A 16228-nucleotide genomic window follows, 5' to 3' on the forward strand; every position below is an offset into this window, starting at 1 on the left:
GCCTTTGCTACTTGGCATATGTTGCATACCTGCCACGCCCGCTTCGCTGCCAAGTTCGCCTCCTGCAAACTTGGGCTTGGAATGTGTCCAGCGCACTGTCAATCCTCTGCTTGGTATGACTTGCGCCCATGCCACACTTGCTGGTTTGCCAAGTCTTCCTCCTGTAAGACTTGGGCTTGGGCAGCCCGACGTTGCCGCCTCGCTTGGCATGCCTTGCGCGCATTCCCGACTCGGATGTATGCCAAGTCTGCCTCCTGCAGACTTGCACATGGACAGAGCCCCGCGCACTACCGGTTCGTTGCTTTGCATGTGCCCTAGTCAGGTTGGGTTTTCTAGCCTTGCTAGGAGACAGACTTGCTTGAATGTCTTCAATGTACAAACGATTTTGTGTTCGCTTTACCAACATCAAGAGCTTTCCGCTCCTATCAATCACCTTCATGGTATCTCCTTTCATATGCACTTCATTCACAGCTTCTGTCAATTGACCAAGACTTATGATATTACTATAAAGTTTCGGAATGTAGTATACCTCGTGGAGAGCCTTTTGGTCGTCGTTCTTGTATTCGAACACAGCCGTCCCCTTGCCCATGATCTCAATGGCTGATCCATCGCCAAACCTCACCCTCCCGGTGATGGTTTCATCTAGTTCTTGAAACTTCTCACGATGGTCAGTCATGTGGTTGCTGGCACCGTTGTCAAGGTACCAGACGTCTTTACCTTCTCCTTTCTCAACGCTGCGATACATCTCCAGTAGGAACTTATCTTCACTGAGTAGAATGATATCCTACCGCTCACGCCTAGTGTGAGACTCCTCGTGGGACACGACCATCATCAGTGATGGCTCTTCATCGGTGGCATAAGTGAGATGAGCCTCATAATCATGACGCTTGTTGTAGTATTCGGACGCATAATGCCCCATTTTCTCACAATTGAAACACTTTATATGACTCTTGTCATGAGTGTCTCTGCCGTTGCTGCTAGTGCCTCCTGCACTGTCTTGGCTCGGCGTACCACGACCGCGCCCTTGCCCACGTCCACGCCATTTGCCACGACTAGGGCTGCTGGACCCACGCCCCTTTCCTCCTGACGAAGTGTCCACGTTGCTCCCCTTCTGTCGCATTTGCCATTCGGCATGAGTAAGTAGGAGCTCTCTTTCAGTGCCGTTAGTGTTGTCGCATAATCGTAATGTTCGTTCCTCGTACACCTTCAATCGCCCAATAGTCTCCTCAAATGGTATTGTCTCAAGGTCGTGAAACTGCTCAATACCAGCAACAATAGAGAAGAACTTATTAGGGACAGAATCGAGTAACTTCTTTACCAAAGATGAATCTTCAAACGTGGCACCAAGAGCGGAGAACTTGCTGCTTATAACACTGAGTTTGCCAACAAACTCATCAATCGTGTCGGTCTCCTTCATCCGGAGGGCGTCAAACTCGTTCTTCAACGTTTGTACACGTGCCTTCTTCACCCGATCACTACCAAGGTATCTCGTCTTGAGGCTGTCCCAGACTTCCTTCGCCATCTTCTTGTTTGCAATCTGGAGAAGGATGTCTTCGTGGATACATTGCAAGATGTATGCACGCGCCTTTTTGTCCTTCTTTATATCTACTTGGGCTCCTTCTGCTGGCTCCACCGCCTCCCAGACTCCCTGGGCATCAAGAATCACCTCTGTCTTTATTGCCCACACAGTATAATTGTGAGGGCTTAGCATCGGATAGGGAAATGATACTCCGCCGTTCTCCTTCGCAACAACTTGTGGGATGACAGACATTTTTGTGGAATCGTGGATTCTTGGTTGTTCTATACTGCCAATGCTCTGATACCAAATGTTGGCCAAGAATCGGATAGGATAGCACACCCAAAGCACACAGCACACAAGAATAAACAAGAAGAATAGGAACTTCACTTATGAAAGGAAACCTTACACTGAGATATCTTCACATGCCTCTATGACCCTTTATATAGCATCACAAATGATAAGAGTACGAACCACGAGATCCATAAAAATAGGATCTAGATGAGATCCATAAAAATAGGATATAGATCCATAAAAATAGGTAGATCGAGTAATAACTAATTATCAAGAAAATAAAGAAAAAAAATAAAAAAAACTAATGACGTGGAGGGATTATTTTCTCACGTCGACTTGGCGGAGAATGCACGGCGACAACGACGACAACGACAACAACGACGTCTTTTCCGACGACACTGAAGAGGTCGAAGACTACTAGGGACGTGAAGGCGCATCCGGTGATGAGGATCCTGCAGGCACCATCAAAGAAGGAGACGGCGAGGCCGGAGTTCCTGAGGTACTTGGAGCACATGAGGGAGGCCGGTTCGTGGGATCCTACCTCCGACAAGCCCACCATTTACTTCAAGTAAACCAACTCTGTGTTCTTAATTTCCATATTTTTGCCGTGCATTTATAATCCATCTATAAAAAGCATGGAATACATTACCATATATATATATATATATATTCTTTTTAATATTAATATTCCTTATTTATAGATTTCATGATTAATTTAATTATTTTAAAATTATATCATATCAAATAAATATATTTTAAAATATTCAAATTATTATTATTATTTTTGAATAATTAAAATTAATAAAATAATAATAATACATTTATGGATGGGTTAGTCCTGACTCATCCCATGTCATCAAGGTTTAAGATGAATGGGTATTATAATATTTTTTATAATGATATTAATATTAAAGGAGTGTTATAAAATTCCATTAATAGAAGTATTATGGATACTCTAATAGACTTACGGTATAAGGCAAGTGTAAAATCAAGGTGAACTGTGAAAAATGACATAAAGACCTATCCGATATCTTATTTAGCTACATGTATCTAACCGTGAATTAATTCGACCCCTGCCCCTACGAGCATTGTTCTCACCAATCGCAAGGAGATCCGTGTGGTGTAGCATAGTTTGGGGTACATGATCTGGTAGCCGAAAGATCCAGGATTTAATTCTCGGGGTGTCATGACTTAGTGTTATTGTCTCTGTCATGCGCTTTCAACTATGTACATGTATTTACCTCCTTCCATATCCCTGGGACCAGTTCTATCGCTCTAGGAGGGTCGTTGATGTGACAATTCCACAAGGAGATCTGTGGGGCCCACATCCTTTGTGAGAGACGAGGGTGCCCTTGGGGGCAGGATTGAATTAACCCTAACTGTGGGCCTTTTTAGTATTTTTTTAGTTGATTGGGGCTCCCGAGGCAACGATGCTATAAACAAAATTTAGCGGGTTGTAAGACAAAAATGATAATTTCAGTTAGTTTCATTGATTATCTTTGGAGTAATTGGTCCGGTCCAGCGGTCCTATGAAAATTTTCCATTGGTCAACAGGATAAATCGGGAAGTGCATTCGATGGTCAATACAGAAGCCCAGCAACCTTTGGTTATGTCCCTCATTTGGAGGAAAAATTTCTACATATATGTCGTCACTGGAGTTCGAATCGCGAGTGTCTAAGTGACGATGTGGATATCTTATTGTGGTACCATAGCCCCGGGGACCACTGTATATGTTTTTGATTTTTTTTGGAAAAAAACAAAGTGTTGAATTTACGCCAATTAGATTTAAAACTGGCCTTGTTCAATCTTTGATGATAGGAGTGGGGATGTTGTGTCTCATTCTCCAACGACTTTGCTAAACAGTAACAGTTGATGATAGCCGGAAGTTGAGAGTTGCACGGTAACCAAGATCACGTAATGTCCGAGAGCCAGGGTTCGATTATCGGGGTGTCATAGCTTGGAATTAACGTTTTTGTCATGCGCTTTCAACTGTATACTTGCATTTACCTCCCTCCATATCCGTAGGACCAAATCTAGGAGGGCCGCTAATATGACGATTCCATAAGGAGATCTGTGGGGCCCACCCCCTTTGTGAGAGACAGTGCCCTTGGGGGTAGGATTGAATTAACCCTAACCGTAGACCTTTTTAGTATTTTTTTAAGTTGATTGGGGCTCTCGAGGCAAAATTGCTATAAAAAAAATTCAGTAAGGTTCTGAGAACAAAAATGATAATTTCAGTTAGTCTTATTGATTAACTTTCGAGTAATTAATCCGGTCCTATAAAAGTTTTTCATCGGGCAACAGGATAAATCGGGAAGTGCACACGACGACTAGTCCAGAAGCTAGCCCAGCATCTTTTGGTTACGTCCCTCATTTGGAAAAAAAAATTCTACAAATACATTATAACTAGAGTTCGAACCGTGAATATCTAGATTGTCAATATCTAGGTGACAATCTAGATATCGTATCGTGGTACCATAGCCCCAGAGACTGTATATGTTTTTGATTTTTTTTTGGAAAAAAAATGTTGAATTTACGCCAATTAAATTTAAAACCGGCCTTGTTGATGATAGGAGTGGGGCTGCCGTGTCCAATTCTACAACGGCTTTGCTAAACAATAGCAGTCGATGATAACAGGAAGTTGAGAGTCACACGGTATCCAAGATCACGAACTGTTCCAGAGCCGAAGCCGAGAGTAACACGGTAGCCCGGAGTTGGGAGCCATGAAGTAGCGGGGCCAAATTAATTTCCCCAGCTTTAATTTATACTTTTAGGTAGGGGTTAACAGTCAATCCATCAGCTTATTTATACCAATTTGAATTGAATTGAAAAAAAAATTCATCGGATATAGGGTTCTGATATTACATTATCTGATCTAGTAGGGTCGGATAATTTTTTATCCCAATAATTGAACCAATCTGATTCGTGATCACTCTTATTGTCAATAAATTGTTACACGTTATAGCAACTACTGACGATTAACTACTACAACGTGTAATGAATAATGTCTATTATCATTTTAAAATATTTTATTTTGTTTATTTTATATTTATATTTTATATTTCATTGGATATAGAACTGGATGTAGATATTGTATTATCTAATCCAATAGGATCAAATAATTTTTTATCCTAATAATCAAATCAACTTGATCCACTATCATACTTATTTTTAGGTTTTATTTCTCCTCTCTAAAAAAAACCACCTAAATATTTTTTTTTAGGTTTTTTTTTACTCTTTTTCTCCTCCGTAGCTTTTCTCCCACCACTGCCGCAACCCATTCTCCTTCCTCCGCCCCACGCCGCTGACGCTGCGCCGCCCTCTGTCTTCCCTCCCCAGATCGGCGAGAGAAGGAAACGACGCCCTCTCTGCTCGCGCGCGCCCCTTTCTGCTCGCGCGATTTTGTTCGTCGCCCACGAAGAACAAAGGTTTCCGCCGCTGCCCCTCCACCGCGAGCAGATCGCCAGAGCCGCCGTCTCCACGCGTCGCACCACTCGTTCCCTATTCCCTCGCTGCGAGCATCCGCCGCAAGACGTTGCCGCGACAAGCCCCGTTATCTCGAGCAAGAGCACCAAGTATTTCGCCGGCGACAACAATACTTCCCGTCCCGCAACCGTCATTCGGGCCTTTCCCTTCCCACGGTCATCCTCTTGGCTCGGACAAGCCCCGTTCGTCCAGGTGCTCAAGCGCGAGGTAGCAAAAAAGCTTAGCACTTTGGTTAGTTACAAATATGTTTAAGCACTTTGTTTTGAGGTGGTTTGCAAATGTCAATGACTTTAATTTTTCTTTGTATGCTTCTCATTTTGCAGGGAGAATGTTTTGCCTCAGCCTAATCGAGCATAATTTGCGTTTGCCTCCTCACTTGCTTAACCGTCCTCTTGTTGATGCAATCAAGGATGAACTTGAGAGGCTGTACTTAGACAAGGTGCAGTTCATCTATACCTAATAGTATTATTGATTCCGACACACATCAATTTGATGGTCAGGTTGCCACATGCCAGGTTATCACAAATTTGGGTCTCTGTATCTCTGTCTATGACATTCAGTCTTTAGAAGGCGGTTTTATCTACCCTGGAGAAGGTTCCTCCACGTATAAGGTTTTCACATTGTCTTACTTTTCAGTTCCTACACCATTTTTTTTTTAAGTTTTGCTCATTGATATAAAACATATCTATTGTCAAACCGGCGCAAGCATTTAGGCCACAGTTTGTGGAATCAATAAATTGTATTTTCAGATTATGGATCTAGATTGAATCAATCTTGCTCGATTAGAGGTTTGCCAAGAAATTGGATGGATCACTAAGGGTTGCAATAACATGGCTGAGAATGGTTGAAACTTCCCCTCATAGTTTCGAGTGTTTTACACTTTAGGTATCAATTTTATGATATTACTTATGTTTATGATTTGTCCTACATTGTTGAATTGTATAAATTATCAATATGTTATGTGTTGTAAGGTCTCATGCTTCTTCTTACCTGGAATTATGGATTGAATAGGTTTATAAATATACTTGGTTCTATATATTAAGCAATTTTATCAATATAAATTGTTTTAGTATTGTTTTAATATAAACCACATATTTGTCCTTGTACCAAATATGTCATGGACAATTGGTTAAACGCATATCATGTGCATGCACTTTTTAAACCTTTGCATTAACTTTATTTTGTTCACCGTCTACAACTTTAGTATTTGTCTTTGGTTTGATGCATGGTATTGAGATATTGATAATTCTCAATTCATTGAGTTAATAGTTATTTCTTTTTCTAATAGGTTGTGTTTAGGTTACTTATCTTTCGACCATTTGTTGGGGAGGTTATTTGCGCAAAGCTTAAAGCATCCGATGCTACTGGTTTGCATTGTATGTTGCACAACCTAATTTCTCTATTGGATGATGCATAATAATATATCTTTATTCTTCTATATTGATCTTTGACATTATAACAACCTAACTGTGATATATGACATGGAGAATATTTATTTGTTTTTCTTTTTTGTAATGTTTATAGACCTATCTCTGTTACTTTAGAGGAATCCTGTTACATTTGTTACATTGCGAAACATATCTATTCACAACTATCTCAAACAAAGCCAGAACTATGAATTTCCCTTTTCTCAATTTTGTTATTTTTAGAAAAAAAAGACTTGATTATAAGAGTGAATATCTAGACGGATTAATTGAAGTGTTTGTTACAAAAATAGGATTACATTATGGATTAGCTCTAAGTCTATATCTTTTTTCACTAATCATCGATTAATTCACGAGACATATCCAAAACACATTAACATGACGAAGGTTGTTTGCATATATTGTTTTGATAGATGAGACATGAAAGAGTAAATGCTAAGCTCGATTTTTGGCGGGAAACATTGGAAGTGGAAGATTTTATGCTTATTAGAGTAAAAATAAAGTGTTAGATGTAGTAAGACAATTGTTAATGATTGTAAAGTATTTTTAAAACTTAAATGAAAGTTCTATAAAATGACAGTTATATTTGCTGTATTATATTGCATTGAATGTTGGGTTATGATTTAAGCACATGACTAGAAGATAAAAGTTGTAAAAATGTGAATGTTAAGGTGTATGTGTATATATACAAGAATGTACAAGATAAGAAATCAGAACATTAGAGATAAAGTCAACGTTGTGCCTATTGAGGGAAAATTCTAAGAGACGCCTTTAAAATAATATGAACATGTATTTAGACAACTAATAAATGCTCCAGTTAGACAATGTGAAATTATGACAAATACATATATTAAATTAAGAAGAGGAAGACGAACAAAAATTTAGTTGGGAATGATAAAATAGGATAAAATTTATTTAAATATAGATGATGATATAGTAGGGGATAAAGTCCATAGGAGGATCCATAAAGTCGAGACTTGATTGTTGTAGAAAAAAGACTTGATTGTTAACCCACAACCAATAACTCATGTTGCCACTCACACCATGTTGCATGTAGACTATAGGTCAGAAGTTAATGGAACTGCCTGGATCCAGCCTATGATCCAACTATCCTACTTTGTTATCTTTTTTAGTTAATCTAATAATATGGAACGGTTGCTTTTTGAAATGGATATCTACCTAATAATTTAATATTAGAGAAGTCAGCCGACAGGAAAATATCAAAGCAAAGGCTCAGATGCAAAGATTACACACAGATGGAAAGTTTTATATTTTATAAATAGGATTATTTTTTACCTGGTTGCATATGAAAATAGAAAAACTTATGTATGCATTTTGTGACATTATTGCTGGCAAACTTTTGTATGATGCCTTATATGATTTTTTGTTGTTGCAGTAACTCTTGGATTTTTCAATGACATACATGTTCCTGTGCATCTATTGCCAAAAGAAAGCGAAGTGTAAGGATTTTAAATATCATTTAACAGTATTCTATATTTATTTTTTGTTTACATTTTTTTATGTCTTTTCAATCACTATCTCAAGTTTTTTTCTATCTTGATATTTTGATTGATAAAAAAACTGTTAGTACAATGGACATTTTGGTCTTCAATGATAAAAAGTGGGTTTGTATGATGAACTTTTTCTGTTTTAAGGGGATTTTTTTTCTTTGGCGGAGACAGGGGAGAAGATGGCATATGGGTGTGGAAGCATGAGTTTGGAGACTTAGCTATGGATTTAGATGAGGAGGTATATCTTTTGTTTTGATCTTTCAAGTTCTTAAACTTTTGCTTTCAAAGGAATACATGTGGAGCCTTCTCAATCATCTTGCAGGTGAACGTCCGAGTGACAAAAATTAACTATCCTTCCAGCCCTCTGGAGCAAGATGCCAATGCACAACCTTTCGCTCCTATGCAAATTATAGTAAGCCATACTTCCTCAAATACGCCCAGATATATTGTTTATATGCTTTCTATGCCCGTGATGGTATAATCCTCAAATGTTTTGTAGTTTATATTCATTCATTAACTTCTTTTGTACATTGATCCGTGGCACCTCATTTTGATTGTAACTTCTCAGATGTAAATGAAAGTTAAGAGATGATATTACACAATATACGACATTTTCAATTTTCATTATGTTAACTTGAGCATATCTTCTAGTTTTTAATATATTATTTTGAACCATCGTTGTATGGAATAATTATTTTTGGCAAAATTGTTTTGTTAGTACGAATCACTTTATTGCTATTTGTTTATTTTCAAAATATATTCTTAAATTTGTATTTATTTTCTCATAGGCCTACTTGGCTAAAATAGTAAAATAATGATATTATATTGAATAGGAACGGGACATGAGTAGAAAAGTTATTGTTTGTCACATGATACTTGTCTTTGAGCAACGTGAAATTAAACATCATCTTTCTTTGCAAATATTACCCACTAAAAATTGGATAATGTGAAAATTGAAAAGTTGAATCCTTTCGACATGATTAAAGTATGGAGAATACCAGTATGCCTTGCTCTATCAAAAGATCAACCAACTTGGTGTACATCATTGAGTCACTGTTTATAGTATAATTAAAATAGCTCCAATATTTTGATAGTGTTTTTCTATTATTTTTTGTTTTCATCATCGACTTCAAGAACCAGAAATATTTAAAAAAAGGTAGATCCGCTACCTTAATGGCCCCCCTAAAGCCAGTCCCACGGATATAGAGGGAGGTTTATGCAAGTACGCAGACATTGAGCGCATGGTGGGGTCGAAAATGCCGGTCATCACCCCCGGGGGATCGACCCTTGGCCATTACGCCAGAGATGTCATGCGCCTACCGTTTGTGCTACGCCCTGAGGGCAATCAAAAATATTTAAAGATTTTATGTTGACAATGTCTTAGAAATATTATCACGGAGATAGAGGTTGTCATAAGAGTTGACAAACCTTTTTTTTATTTTTTCTATTTTGGTTCCTTTCAATTTTTAATTTATCTAGTGTGCTTATCTTTCAGGGTGAGATCTATGGAGATGGCTTGGGTCTGATTTCATGGTGGGCAGATTAAGGTTTAAGAAGATCACTTGTACCATAGCCAACATCAGTTTTTGCACCGTAAATTTTAAATCCTAAACTCTAAATTTTACTTTCCTTGCACAGTTTTGTCCCCTTTTGTTTTCAGGGTAGTTTATGCACCCTCTTGCAATAGCAATTAAATTCTGTGCTATTGGGAACTTGCAGAACCCGGTTAAACCAGGATTTTAAGAGATCTTGTTTTCATTTGCGCATGTAATCCTTTGATCTAATTGTTAGTTGAGCAGTTCCCATTGATTGAAAAAGATTGTTTTTTGTAGCTTGTATATTTAACTACTTCATTGAATTTTAAAAGAATCGATCATGCTGAAAAAGTTCCTTTCCCTAAGTTACTGTGATTAGTCTTGTGATATTTGTTCGGATTTGACTTGTTGAGTGAGTTTTTCTTAGTTACTGTGATGCTGATTTCGTGGTTTTTTTACGAAGCCAACTTGTTTGCTTGAGCTTGCCAATGAATGTAGTTGAATCCATCAAAAAAAAAAATAAAATAAAGAGAAAGCTGCAGCATGGGTGGGCTCCTGCCGGCCCACCCATGTGTGCTGTGCTGCAGTCGTGAGTTGTACAACTCATTTTTTTTTTTAAAAAAAAACAAAAAAAATTGAAATCACCGGGAAAAACTTTTTGCCCGGTGATTTCTAATATTGGGATCCATCCCCCCATTCTAATGGTGGAGATTTGGAATTTGAGGATATATAGAGAAATACCCTTTCCAAATATCCCTATTGTGGATGCTCTTATATGGTCTTAGCAACAATAACAATTATACCACTATCAAACCACCATGTGTTAGCTTGGTTTTAATCCTTTGCATTACGATGAGTGATTTATCCTGATCTAATCACACTGTATGGGTTAAGACTTTGGGTCAACTTTTTATAGTCTGATTTTAATTAAAAACTCAAAATTAATTATTAGTTAACGCATGCCATAAATAGAGAGAAATTCAACACTTCCCTTTTGTCAAATTATGTATCCAGATACTACCTAATTTTTCAGTCAATATATTGCTATTTCTTATCACTGTGTAACATTGTGATAGAGTTATTGCTGTTTTTTTTTTTAATTATTTTTCTCTAGTGAGCTTCCTGGACGCTTTGCTAGTATAAGCATCTCTATAAGGTTAGTTTTCCAAATTGCTGTATATCCACAACCTAGTATTACAAACAGTGGAAGCCACATACTATCTAGCTATTCCTTAGTCTTTGATGTTTTTTTTATCATTAATGCATTACGTATATAATCTTGAAAGGGATGCAAAGACATAACTATACCAACTATTTAGTACTTAGATTGTATTCTACATTGAGCTCTATCCAATACTATATTAGAAATATTCTACCAATTAAATGCATTTTATTACCTTAACTAAACTTTTCTTTTAGCTTCACTCTAAATGTTTTAATTCGTCTTGTTGTAGTACTTGTCGGCCTCTTTTGAACATGTTTATATTTTATCACATTTTATCATCTTATGGAGCTGTCTATCTATTCTTGAATAAAATATTTCTGTTGTTTTTAATTCTCTATTTAGCAATCTCACACATCTTTGGTTAATTCATATTTACTTTATGCGTTCTTCTTTAGTAAATCAACACTTTATTCTGTAAGTATGCAGGACATTACCACAATCTTATAAATTCTTTCCTTTAAATTTATAAGGCACGCAATGCTCACAAAATGCTTCTGAAACTTAAATCTAACACCTAAACCATAGTGTATTTTTATTCATATTCTTAATGGCGTTTATTGATTAAATATTCTACTTAAATGCTCCTGAAATTTAATCTAAAAGCTTAAACTAGAATTTTGTTTTTTTTTTCATTCATATTCTTAATGATGTTTACGTATCTGATGTTCTACTTACCTAAAGAACTTAAACTTTCCTAAGTGCCATGACCTTGAGGATTTAAAACTTTTCTAGGTGCCATGTCCTTGGATATTTATGTAATGGATTGAATGACTGTGCCTCTTAGTTGTCTGTATGTCCAACTAATTGCAAATGTTCTTATGTGCTCTCTAAATTCTTGCTTATTTCAGTTGTATTTACTTTGTGACTTTTTCTAGAAGACTCGAGCATGCATTTTTTTTCATTGATATACTTAATTATGTTAACTTACTTGACATTCTACTTACCTAGAAGCTTAAACCTTCATAGGTGATGTGACCCTGGACATGGACATTCTCATGTGTTCGAGTTATATTGACCTCCTGAAGTTTCTAGGACTCAAGTTTTTTTATAATAGACCTTAGACCAGTTTTGGCCATCTTGAAGACTGCTGGCAGTCTTAGCCCTGGTTCTTTGTGGGAGCATCTTTTTGTTGTTTTGTTGGGCTCTCAAGTATTGATGCCAGGAGAGAGTATGTGAGGAATTGGTGTTCCATGTGATGCTCCTGACCGGTTTCAGTGTCGATGCATTTGGCACATTGACCATTTCTCTTGTGATCTTGCTCCATATTTTGGTTCTACCATACATCTACCAAGTTGTCGCTTGCGTTCACAGATTCGGCACTGGGATTTTCTCAAACTTGGTTTCTTTAATGAGCCCTATGCCACCCGCATTTTTCTCATTATGATTGCAATTTGTTGGAGCTTAAGTGAAATTGCTAGGCTAAGTTTTTTGAAAAGAAAAGGGGCAAACGAAAGGGGAGCGTCACCCTATATCGATCGATGGCGTCGTTTGGTGAAGCTCCGCCGGGCGATCTCAAGGCCGGGGAGAAGATCTTTAAGACCAAATGTGTGCAGTGCCACACCGTGGAGAAGGGCGCCGGTCGCAAGCAAGGTTTGTTAAACTAACTCTTGTTGTTCCTTTTCTGTATCAAACAATGAAAGGAACAATGATATAGTTTGGGTTTGTAAACCAACAAAACTTAACAGAAACGTGTTTCTGGGTTTGTAGGTCAACAGACACATCTGATACTGAACAGATCATCAAATCTTATTCGACATGCATTCATATTGAATAGATTTCCGACCAGGCTTCTGAAAGCTTGCATTTTTGTGCACTGATGCAGGGCATTTGCGTTGGAATGTATCTCACAGCTTTTTTGTAATACCTAAAATGCAGTGTTAAGTTTAAAACCGGCCTTGTTCAATCTTGATGATAGGAGGAGTTTACTTTGTTCATCATTAAACGTACCCTTAGCTTTAATTAAACTGAATTAATCCCTCGGTTAATTGTAATCACCATGGGCATGTTCACTTGATAGAAAATTACGTTAGGGATCATGGATTTTAGAACTTTGTATACTGTAACGTTTAAGTTTTTTGTCTTTAAGGGAAGTTTTCTAAAATAATTGATTTTTTTGGGTTTCTGTTTTTGGCTGTTGGCATATCAAACGTCATGATGTAGAGGCCGAACTGGGAATGCCTGCTCTCTTTTATTACTTTTTCCCTATTTAGATAATAAATTTTATTTTTTTAATTTAAAGAAGCTTTTGTCTTCTTCTTCTGTCTTTTATCTGATTCATTGTATTAAAAAAAAACAAGGATCGATTATCCATAAATCCAGCGACAAACCAAGTCAAATGTTCACATTGAAACGTTCTTAATTAAATAATAAATTAAGCATGTTTGGTCGACTCACCAACCTCTCCTTTGACGATGTCCGTCAATTACAAGATTCCAGCACGCCAACCAATCCAACTCATCACCCACTCCAGATCATTTTAAAAGCATCACAACCACGCAATTAATCATCACCGCCTTCCTTCTTCAATTCAATACTAAGGCCATGTCGAATGCTTCGGAGTTCCGCTGGAGCCGGCGAGGCTACCGTCGCCTCTCGTCCCGGCAGCACTCCTTCGACTTGGCGGAGAACGCGGAGACGACGGCGGCAACGACGACAACGGCAACAACGACGTCTTTTCCGACGACGCTGAAGAGGTCGAAGACTACTAGGGACGTAAAGGCGCATCCGGTGATGAGGATCCTGCAGGCAACGTCAAAGAAGGAGACGGCGAGGCCGGAGTTCCTGAGGTACTTGGAGTACGTGAGGGAGGCCGGTTCGTGGGATCCTACCTCCGACGAGCCGACCATTTACTTCAAGTAGACCAACTCTGTGTTCTTAATTTCCATGTTTTTGCCATGGATGTTTTTTTTCCCCTCTCTCTGCGTCTCGAATACATTTTTTAGCTAGTTAGGCCGATTCGAGCCGATAATTGAATAATAGATTTACTGTATAAAGCAAGTGTTGAATCAGGACAAAGCAAAATGATCTCCTCTACGGGAGACTAGATCTCCTGATACGAAAGAAAGTAAAGTAAAAAAATAAATGATTCGGCTGTAATTAACTGTGATCTTTTCTTTTCTTGAGTTCATTCTCCCTTTTATATTATAATTTAAGTTTGGACGGATAGTTAGAGGTCGTCCAGAGGCCGTCGGAGATGGACAAGTAGTTAAGTTATTAGACTAAGGGATAACTTCCAAGCAGTCTTCAGTCGTTTGTGCAATCTAAACTATAATCTGATAAGGACGATAATTTTAAGAAAAAATAGTAATTAATTACGATAGGATATCATGACTATTAACCGACTGTAATTACGAATAGATTATCTTCTGAGTTTCTTTTATAGACCAAGAGATTTGCTAAGCTGTATCTGATTTGCCTGCAACGTGGGACTTTTGATAGTATGTGTTTTAAGCTGATTGGGCCTCCCAAGCAAGGGCAGGGATCCTCTGGTCCAGGATCCGTGGATCATCTCTGGTCCCTGTTCATTCATTGGTTTGATGAATTGGATCCCATTTATTTAATAAGTGGGGTCCAATTCATCCACCCAATAAATGAAGAGGGCCTCTTTGTTGGTGCAGCAGAGACCGGCAAGAGGGGGTGAATTGTTGTAAACAAAAATGAAACTACCCTCCTCAGATTTCAACTCAGAATAAACACAGTAATAAAATAATAAAGAAAGAGAATTAAAAACAAAAACAGGAATTTAACCTGATTACAACCAAAGAGGTTGTTAATCCAGAGCAGTGAAAAGCGCACTAAGAAAATTCTCCTTCTCTGAAGGCGAAGAAGCCTTTTACACTCTAATTGCTCAGAACTACTGCTTGGAATTGCTTACAGATTGATTGTTTGAGTTGTTGTTGAATTCCTAGCTCCAGGGGCCTTTATATAGCTCTTGGAAAGTCTATCCCGAGGGTCCAAGGCGCCTCCAACAAGGTTCAAGGCACCTCCAGCTCGATCAGCAGATAAAACTTTATCCGCAGCATAAACGGTCAAATTTGACCTGTTGAAGGCGCCTTCAACAGGGTTGAAGGCGCCTTCATGATGGAGGCGCCTCCAAGCCTGCTGGAGGCGCCTCCAAGCTGGCAGCACAGTTTCCAGCTTAGTTTTTCCAACTTCCGATGCTCCGTTCTTTTGGGTGATTGTGGCCAACCGGAATAGGGCTCACCCGAACCCAATTCCCGGCCTTTTCTTCGAGCAGCCTTCCATCCCGGCTTCACGTCCCTCGAACGTCGCGCACGCTCTTCACGCCCACCGGAGTACTCTTCCGCAGCTCTCTCGTCCTTCGGACGCACCGAGCCCGTCGGCTCCCTTCCCGTGCCGTTCTTCTCGCTAGCTGCGTCTTCCTCTCGACTTCCTGTGTTCCTAAGCTCCTGCACACTCATACATAGGGATCAAATATCGCAAGACCTAACCAACTTGGTTGATCACATCAAAACTACTACGGGGTTTAATACTCTTTTGGTCCAGAATTATCTGGATCAGAGGATCTGGCCTCCTCATGCAATGGTGATGGTGGAAAAAAAAAAAATCAAAATCCAGCAGGCTGTGAAAAAAAAAAACAGAAAACAGGGTTATCAACGCATATTACATATACATCTGTATATGTTTTTGACTTTATTTTTTTTTTCAAAAACACAGTTTTGAATTTACGGCAATTAAATGTAAAGCCAGCCTGTTCAATCTCGATGATAGGAGTTTACTCTGTTCATTAAATTTAAAGCCTAGATCCCGTTATATAGTGTTAACCCTTCTAACATTTTTTTTTTTCAGAAAGGAATCCACTATTTCTGTGATTTTCATATAAAAGCTTTCTTCATAAAAATAACATAAATAATATTCCTTAGTTTCACTGATAATTGTTTTCTAAAATACTAATTAAAAGAGAATATTAAATTATTGGATTGATGAATTTTAATATGCTTTGTTAGTAAGTTGTCTAAATCTCTTTTATAGTTCGATCAACTCTTGTTTGCAGATGTGATCGGGTCAGATTGAGTAATGCTATCACTCCTAAGGACTTGATCTTCACTTGACCTTTTCACTAGGCCAAAGAGTCTGGTCAAATCAGGTCGTGTGCCCAATATGTCTGATTAGACCTTTAATATAACATAGTGTGTTTGGTCGGCCAAGTCACTTGGCAGAGACTTATGACTCGGTCCGAATGACATTAACACAATTTGCGATTTCATCAATTTTGA

The 16228-nt window shown here is 38.3% G+C and overlaps 2 protein-coding genes across 4 annotated transcripts; one reads left to right on the plus strand and one right to left on the minus strand.

Moving 5' to 3' along the window:
- Nucleotides 1–784: 784 nt before the first annotated feature.
- LOC122040360 lies at nucleotides 785–1771 on the minus strand. Its single transcript, XM_042599678.1, has one exon. The coding sequence runs from the start codon at nucleotides 1769–1771 to the stop codon at nucleotides 785–787; it is 987 nt and encodes a 328-aa protein (XP_042455612.1).
- A 3260-nt stretch (nucleotides 1772–5031) lies between these two features.
- On the plus strand, nucleotides 5032–12787 carry LOC122040426 (DNA-directed RNA polymerase III subunit RPC8-like). 3 transcript variants are annotated; one of them, XR_006128622.1, is made up of 10 exons: nucleotides 5032–5527; nucleotides 5620–5735; nucleotides 5812–5907; nucleotides 6585–6672; nucleotides 8117–8180; nucleotides 8403–8469; nucleotides 8554–8643; nucleotides 9727–9824; nucleotides 11958–12581; nucleotides 12699–12787. XR_006128622.1 is itself a non-coding variant. In XM_042599736.1 (8 exons), the coding sequence occupies exons 2-8, from the start codon at nucleotides 5625–5627 to the stop codon at nucleotides 9775–9777; spliced, it is 567 nt and encodes a 188-aa protein (XP_042455670.1). In that variant the 5' UTR covers nucleotides 5032–5527; nucleotides 5620–5624; the 3' UTR covers nucleotides 9778–10045. The 3 variants fall into 3 exon arrangements, 1 of the variants encoding a protein (XP_042455670.1); XR_006128623.1 differs by having other exon boundaries at nucleotides 5032–5503; XM_042599736.1 differs by lacking the exons at nucleotides 11958–12581; nucleotides 12699–12787 and having other exon boundaries at nucleotides 9727–10045.
- The last annotated feature ends 3441 nt before the right edge of the window (nucleotides 12788–16228 follow it).

The sequence above is a fragment of the Zingiber officinale genome, chromosome 2A, assembly GCF_018446385.1.
Source record: "Zingiber officinale cultivar Zhangliang chromosome 2A, Zo_v1.1, whole genome shotgun sequence".
Taxonomy (NCBI): domain Eukaryota; kingdom Viridiplantae; phylum Streptophyta; class Magnoliopsida; order Zingiberales; family Zingiberaceae; genus Zingiber; species Zingiber officinale.

What these genes read in the sequence shown, in the direction of transcription:
- LOC122040360 (XM_042599678.1), bottom strand. Translation starts at nt 1,771, where the DNA reads ATGTCTGTCATCCCACAAGTTGTTGCGAAGGAGAACGGCGGAGTATCA.
- LOC122040426 (XM_042599736.1), top strand. Translation starts at nt 5,625, where the DNA reads ATGTTTTGCCTCAGCCTAATCGAGCATAATTTGCGTTTGCCTCCTCAC. An exon ending in TTGCCAAAAGAAAGCGAAGT is followed by an intron (nt 8,181 to 8,402) that starts GTAAGGATTTTA and finishes TGGCGGAGACAG; the next exon opens with GGGAGAAGATGGCATATGGG. An exon ending in TCGCTCCTATGCAAATTATA is followed by an intron (nt 8,644 to 9,726) that starts GTAAGCCATACT and finishes CTTATCTTTCAG; the next exon opens with GGTGAGATCTATGGAGATGG.